At 39.6% G+C, this 7,977-nt stretch overlaps 1 protein-coding gene across 5 annotated transcripts in view; it reads left to right on the forward strand.

Annotated features, from left to right (window-relative positions):
• NSD3 (nuclear receptor binding SET domain protein 3) overlaps positions 1 to 7,977 on the forward strand; it is a 130,915-nt gene that overhangs the window by 70,138 nt on the left and 52,800 nt on the right. For all 5 annotated transcript variants that reach the window (XM_023516989.1, XM_023516991.1, XM_023516990.1 and 2 more), the window contains exons 5-7: positions 1,114 to 1,268; positions 2,670 to 3,185; positions 5,481 to 5,607. In XM_023516989.1, coding sequence (XP_023372757.1) covers positions 1,114 to 1,268; positions 2,670 to 3,185; positions 5,481 to 5,607 — 798 coding nt within the window. The remainder of the gene's footprint in view (positions 1 to 1,113; positions 1,269 to 2,669; positions 3,186 to 5,480; positions 5,608 to 7,977) is intronic.

Consider the following 7,977-nt stretch of genomic DNA (forward strand, 5'->3'; position numbering starts at 1 on the left):
CCGGGCTGAGGATTCGAACCCGCCACCTTAGGTGTACGTGGCTGGCGCCTTAGCCGGTTGAGCTATAGGCGCCGAGCCGAGTCTCACTATTTTGCCCTGGCTGGTCTCAAACTCCTGGCCTCAAGCATTCTTCCCATCTCATCCTCCCAGTGTGCTGGGATTACAGGCAGCAGCCCTGTTACTTTATAATTTTCCAGGAAGTAGGAAACAAAGTGCTAACAAATAGGCGAATTATTTGATTCATTTCCTCTCTAGTAAGTTATTTAATGGAGGAAGATAGTGAAAATATAGATTGAAATGAGATTTTACTACCTGTGAGTTTTAGTTTTTGTGTTTTTAATTATAATTAAAGTCCTTTAGGATAATATGTTTACTTCTAAAGAAATAACTCTGGCTTTTATTTGTTTGTTTGTTTTTGAGACAGAGTCTCAAGCTGTCATGCTGGGTCTCTACCCATGAGGCCATGGCATCACAGTGCACAGCAACCTCAAACTCTTGGGCTCAATGATCCTCTTGCCTCAGCCTTCCAAGTAACTGGGCCTACAGGTGCCCACCACAACACCTAGCTATTTTTAGAGACAGGGTGTTGAACTTGCTCAGGCTGGTCTTGAACTCCTGAGCTCAAGCAATCTGCCTGCCTAGCTAGGCGAGGCACAGTGGCTCACGTCTGTAATCCTAGCTCTTTGGGGGATGCCAAGGTAGGTGGATTGCTTGCGGTCAGGAGTTTGAGAGTAGCCTGAGCAAGAGTAAGAGTTCATCTCTAAAAAATAGCTGGGCAGTGCACATTATACCCCATAATTGCTTTAATGTACACAGCTATGATTCAATTAAAAAAAAAAAATAGCCAGGCGCTGTGGTGGGCTACTCTGAGCGACAAAGTAAGACTGTCTCAAAGAAAAAAAAAACTTTACTAATTTTGATCACTTGCAGGTGATTTTTACAGTGGTCATTAGTTCTGTAATTGGTAGGTACTGGAATATATTTTTGGACAATCTAAAACTTACATATTTTAGTGGGAGTAAAACTAAGGAACCTAGGTTAAGTCCTCACTTTTGGCAAAGTGCATATGGATGCTTATGTTCTAAAATGGTTAATAAGAATTTTTATTTGCAGGTGCCCGGGAATATCATGTTCAATTTTTTAGCAACCAGCCTGAGAGGGCTTGGGTTCATGAAAAGCGGGTACGGGAGTATAAAGGTCATAAACAGTATGAAGAATTACTGGCGGAGGCTACCAAACAGGCCAGCAATCACTCTGAGAAGCAAAAGGTAACTGACAACATACTAATATTATTAATCTAATATGGTTTTAAAGAACTTAATAATTTAGAAGAATTTTTCATACTTGAATTCAGACAATGGTTAGTATTTGTCTTTTTAAAATTCCTTTAAATTCAGTTTCAATCATAATGGTAAGTAATTAGTAAATTTGTAAATATATCAGTAGGTTTTATATTCATATAAACAACATATAGTACTATCAAAAACTTTAATTACTTTCTTATTACACTATTGGATTCTGTTGTGAATTGAATTAATGTGCATGTCTACTATATGCTAGTGAAATATAGATTTTGCCAGGGATTTTTAGTCTTTTTTCTACTTCAACATCTTTCTATAATCTCTCTTTATTCTTCAGTGACATTATTTTATAAAAGTAAAGTTTTAACAATATTCAGTGAGTACCTACAATGAAACATGTATTGTGTTAAACATTTTGGGTATGTTAATTCATTTAATCTTCCTAACAACCTATAGGAGGTATATAGTAGATACTGTTATTCCTTTTTTTTTTTTTTTTTTTTTACAGATGAAGTAATTAGGCATAGAAAGCTTAAGTGACTGGTTCAACCAAGATCATGCCAGTGATGGAATCGGGAAATATGTTTGATATAGTGAAGGATGTTTTAGAATTTTGATATGAACTCTTGATAATCTGGTTGAGATTTTAAACTCAGCTGATTGTAGAGTGAGTCACTTGTGATTGAGAAATTTCACATTTTTACACTCAAAAGATAAATTTTATCACAAGATTTTGAATTTTATCAGACTTACATTACTGTGTTTCCCTGAAAATAAGACACTGTCTTATATTTATTTTTTTTCAAGTCACACTAGGGCTTATTTTCAGGGGATGTCTTATTTTTATTAAGTATAATACAGCAATCTACATTTATTCAAATAAAGTTAAGTCATCTTCTTCTGGAACCTGACTGGGGGAGCCGACCTTGTTGGTGGGGCTGGCACTAGTGATGCGTGAACTCCTTTCCCCTAGCTATTCGCACATTCGCAATAGGATGCCTGCGACCACACGCATACCCACGCAAGTGCAAACGGCTTGGTGAAAGGAGCTGTGGCAGATAAAAGGTATTCTAGTTTTGCTTACCGCTCCACGCCAAAATGCATGGTGTGGCTATGCAGCGTCTGGATAGCCACACCCATCACTAGGTCTTATTATCAGGGTAGGGCTTATATTTAACAATACATAGAAATCCTGCCAGGGCTTATTTTTGGGGTAGGTCTTATTTTCAGGAAGCATGGTATTACCGAAGAACTTGAACATATTTATGTATACCTGAAAAGACAGCAGGTTCATATGGGAAATAAATATTGGTTTAATTGTACTTATTAGATTAAAGCATGTCTGATAATCCCTGTATCTTTTTAAAGATTCGTAAACCTCGACCTCAAAGAGAACGTGCTCAGTGGGATATTGGCATCGCCCATGCTGAGAAAGCATTGAAAATGACCCGAGAAGAAAGAGTAGAACAGTATACTTTCATCTATATTGATAAACAGCCTGAAGAGGCTTTATCTCAAGCAAAAAAGAGTGTTGCCGCTAAAGCTGAAGCTAAAAAAACCCGAAGACCAAGATCTGTGCTGACTACTCAGCCAGAACAGACCGATGCTGGGGAGGCGGCCTCCTCACCATCAGGCTCTGAGACTCGGAGGCACAGCCAGAGGCGGCACACCAGTGTGGAAGAGGAAGAGCCGCCTCCTGTGAAAATCGCCTGGAAAACAGCAGCAGCAAGGAAATCCTTACCAGCTTCCATCACTATGCACAAGGGGAGCCTGGATTTGCAGAAGTGTAACATGTCTCCAGTGGTGAAAATTGAACAAGTGTTTGCACTTCAGAATGCTACAGGGGATGGGAAATTTATCGATCAATTTGTTTATTCAACAAAGGTATCCCCTATTTTCATGGGGTTTCCTGGGGGGTGGAATTTCAAAAGTAGTCACCCTTGGCATTTAAGAAAACAACGGAAGGACACAATTTAAATGCCTTTTATGTCTTTGTATCCACTGCATTTGAAATACACAGTTTACTCTGTAGATGAAAAAGACAAGCAAAAAGGTTGTTTTTCTCCTCTTTTGTAATACTCCCATCTGTAGTAGATTAATCTTGCACTGTGCAGCCAGAATTGAGCTTAGCTCCTAAAGTCATGGAAAAAATCTGGGCATTTTGCCTGTTTCTAGTTTGTAGTGTTTTCTTATTTGTAAAGTGTGCTTCTTATTAAAAACTTTGTCAGTTACTGAATTAACCATTTTTACAAAATCTACTGTAGTAATTGTATATTGCTGACTTGTTTGGTCGCACCAACAATTTCATTAGAATCCTGTTGATTTGGGATACCTAACTGCATTTTATTTATTTTATTTTATTTTATTTATTTATTTTTTTGAGACAGAGCCTCAACCTGTCCCCTTGGGTAGAGTGCTGTGGCCTCACAGCTCACAGCAACCTCCAACTCCTGGGCTCAAGAGAGTCTCCTGCCTCAGCCTCCCAAGTAGCTGGGACCACAGGCGCCCGCCACAACGCCTGGCTATTTTTTGGTTGCAGCCATCATTGTTGTTTAGTGGGCCCGGGCTGGATTTGAACCCGCCACCTTAGGTGTATGTGGCTAGCGCCTTAGCCACTTGAGCCACAGGTGCCGAGCCCCTAACTGCATTTTAGATAAATCCCAGACTTTTTTTATAACAATGAGCTGTGAAAATAGTTTGGTCATGGGGTAGAAACAGGCTGTACAAGCAGAGTGCCTCCATTGCTTTGCCCTGGGCCTCCATTTAGGGCACTTACACTTTAGGGTTAAGACTTCTGTAAACTTTCTCATAACATTGCTAACATTTATTGCATAAAACTCTTCACCATCCTCCCCACCCACACCACAGTTTTGGGTTTGTGATTTCGATTTACTTGTGTCTCTTGAATGTGTACTTTAAAAAGAATTCCATGCTGTTTTTCCTAACATAATCACATGTTCATTAAAATAATTAAATACAGGTATGCCTCACTGGTGACAAATTTTCCTAAACAGAAATGTTAAGGGTGCCCTATTAATCTGCTTCTGCCAGTCTGTGCAGCTGACCTCGGTAAGGCTAAGCTGCCTGGAAAAATTTAAGTTGCATCCCCCATTTGGTTCTCCTGATAGCAAAGGACTATTTCTTGTCTTTTAAATAACAAATGAATAGTTCACATCTTTTTGAATGCAAATTGGCTTCATTCTTGAAGCTAGTTTTATATGCTTCTAGATGCACAAATCAGACGGTATCATTGCCTCACCAAAGAATACTATATAAAATGAATTCCAGACAAAAACTATCTGTTAAAAATAAGGCTTTAAGCCAGCAGGGTGGCCCACACTTACAATCCTAGTACTCTGGGAGGCCAAGTTGGGAGGATCCCTTGAAGCTAGGAGTTTAGAACTAGCCTGAACAAAAGTGAGTCCCTGTCTTTACTAAAAATAGAAAAACTAGCTGGGCATGTGGTAGGCACCTGTAGACTCAGGAGGCTAAGGCAGGAGGATGACTTGAGCCCAGGAATTTGAGGTTGCTGTGAGCTAGGCTGATGCCATGGCACTCTACCCAGGGTAACAGAGTGAGACTTTCCAAAAATAAAAAAAAGATGTTAAAAGTATATATATTTGTAAATCACTCCTTTACTTCAATTTCATTGCATTAAAAATACCCAAATTACAAGGAGACCTAAATTACACCTGCCTTCTATCTGCTACACATCACTTTATTGGGTCATATTTTGGTCACCATGAATGACATATTGCTGTATCTAGGGTATCCCTATCTCTCAAAACATCTTGACATTTTTGTCTATATAATAGAGTACTTTACCAAATAAAAATGACTAGAGTTCTCGTACTGTAATATGAATAAAGAAAGAAACTATTGAGACCAGAAAATATTTTGTTTTTGATGAAAATTGGGTGGTACAGGTTCCAGTGGTGTTCATCACCTGACCTTAGACAGATAGTGTCTTTCCCTGTATGATCTCATTGTGTATTTTAGAACATATCTTGATGACTTATAAAATTGTTCTGATAATGGCTAAGATAATAACTATAATCAAAGACTATATACATAAAATCTAAGCAAATTATGACCATTTCAAGCCATCTTTATAAGCCTATAATGTTTAATGCCATTTGCCCGATAATCACCTATTTTTTATTTTATCTTATTTTAAAGGGAATTGGTAACAAAACAGAAATAAGTGTCAGGGGGCAAGACAGACTTATAATTACTGCACCAAACCAGAGAAATGAAAAGCCAACACAGAATACATCATCTCCCGAAGCAACATCTGGTTCTACAGGTGTGTATGAATAAAGAGTACATAGATCTATTTTGAGAAGTCATAGTTTTGTTCTGCTGTAATGTGGTAGCTGTGTTCCTAAGAAACATTTAGTTATCAAAAGCAAATTATATTTTCAAAATTGAATTGTAAAAGCAGTTACTTCAATAGGGAAGGATTAATTAGGGACCAGAGAGATTTATTTATTGTTTCATGTTCTTTTAAAATGTTTTTTGAGGCTTGGTGCTCGTAACACAGTGGTTATGGCGCCAGCCACATACACTGAGGCTGGCGAGTTCAAACCTGGCCTGGATCAGCTACACAATAATGGCAACTGCAACAAAAAATAGCCAGGTGTTGTGGCGGGTGCCTGTAGTCCCAGTTACTTGGGAGGCTGAGGCAAGAGAATTGCTTAAGCTCAAGAGTTGGAGGTTGCTGTGAGCTGTGACAGCACAGCACTCTACCCAGGGTGACATAGTGAGACTCTGTCTCAAAAAATAATAATAATAAGTAAATAAAAATAAAATGTTTTTGACTATCTAAGAAATGACTGTGTAATAGAAATAAAAGACAAATTGTTTTTGTCCTATTATACTGTCACCACTGAACACAGTTCTTGGCCCAGAGGCATGGGTTTTTTTCCCCTACACTGGCCAGTCCTCCAACACCAGCTGGGTATCCTGTGATTCAGTTTAGTTCTCCCAGGGTCTACCTGGAGATAGAGTCAGATCCTTCAGATTAAGAGCTCAGTCCTAGGCCAGACGCAGTGGCTCACACATACAATCCTGACACTCTAGGAGGTCAGCGTAGTTAGATTGCTTGACTTCAGGAGTTAGAGACCAGGCTGAGCAAGAGTGAAACACTATAAAACCATCCAAAGTTGTGGCAGGTACCTGTGGTCCTAGCTACTTGAGAGGCTGATGCAAGAGGATCCCTTGAGCCCAAGAGTTTGAGGTTACTGTGAGCTATGACTCCAGCACTCTACCCAGGGTGACAAAGTGAGACCATGTTTCAAAAAAAAAAAAAAAAAGAATTCAGTCCTATTAGCCCACCTGCACTTGAGATGCCATGTGCAAGTCTGGGCTTCAAAACTTCTGACCAACCAGCTATAAATTGCAAATTCTCACAACCCCCTACTTGGGTTCATATCATTTGCTAAAGCAATTCACAGAACTCAGGAAAATGCTTTGCTTGCATTAACCGGTTTATTATAAAGGACTTTTGACAAAGGATACAAATGAACACACAGATGGAAGAAAGGCACAGGGCAAGGTTTCCAGAAAAGGTTGCAGAGGTTTTATGCCCTCTCTGTGCATACTGCCCTCAGGCACCTTAACATGTTCAGTAATCCAAAAGTTCTCCAAACCTATAGCTTAGGTATTTTTGTCAAGACTTTATCATGTAGGCATGATCAGTTAATTCAATCTCTGTCCCCTCTCCTTTTCTCAGAGGATGAAAGCTGAAAGCTTCTATTCATGGGTTGGTCTTTCTGGGGACCAGCCTCCATCCATCTCAGAGTTGCCGCATTAGAACAAAAGACACTCAGGTTGAGAACCGCTGGCTTAAGCCCAAGAGTTTGAGGTGGTTATGAGCTGTGATGCTACAGCACTCTACTGAGGCTGACAGAGTAAGACTCTGTCTAAAACAAATAAACAAACAAAGCTTTTGGCCTCAGCTTTCCGTAGTTAGGTATATCAGTTTTGTTATCTTTCTTTACGCTAAACTGTTAGTAATTTTTCTGAGTTTAAGTGGATACCTAGACTAGGAGGGTCTTTATTTAAAAATCTATATTCTTCTAACTAGGGAGAAAATAAAATTTTCATATAATATTAAGCTAACCTTAAATACTATGCTTTTATTTTTTTTTTTAATCTTTTTTTTATTTATTGTTGGGGATTCATTGAGGGTACAAGAAATCAGGTTTCACTGTTTGCATTTGTTAGGTAAAGTCCCTCTTACAATCAATCGTGTCTTGCCCCCAAAAGGTATGGCATACACCAAGACCCCACCTCCCTCCTTTTCTCTCTCTGCTAATCCCTTCCCCACTCCTATCTCCTTCTTCCTCTCTCTGCTCACCCCCTCCCCTTGTCATTATTTGTCCTTATATCAAAATTGAGTACATAGGATTCATGCTTCTCCATTCTTTTTTTTTTTTTGAGATAGAGCCTCAAGTTGTCCCCCTAGGTAGAGTGCTGTGGCATCACAGCTCACAGCAACCTCCAACTCTTGGGCTCAAGTGAGTCTCCTGCCTGAGCCTCCCAAGTAGCTGGGACCACAGGCATCCGCCACAACACCCAGCTATATTTTGGTTGCAGCCATCATTGTTGTTTGGCGGGCCCAGGCTGGATTCGAACCCACCACCTTAGGTGTATGTGGCTGGCACCTTAGCCA

This window comes from Otolemur garnettii, unplaced genomic scaffold (assembly GCF_000181295.1).
Source record: "Otolemur garnettii isolate 467f Iridium unplaced genomic scaffold, OtoGar3 scaffold00102, whole genome shotgun sequence".
Classification (NCBI taxonomy): Eukaryota; Metazoa; Chordata; class Mammalia; order Primates; family Galagidae; genus Otolemur; species Otolemur garnettii.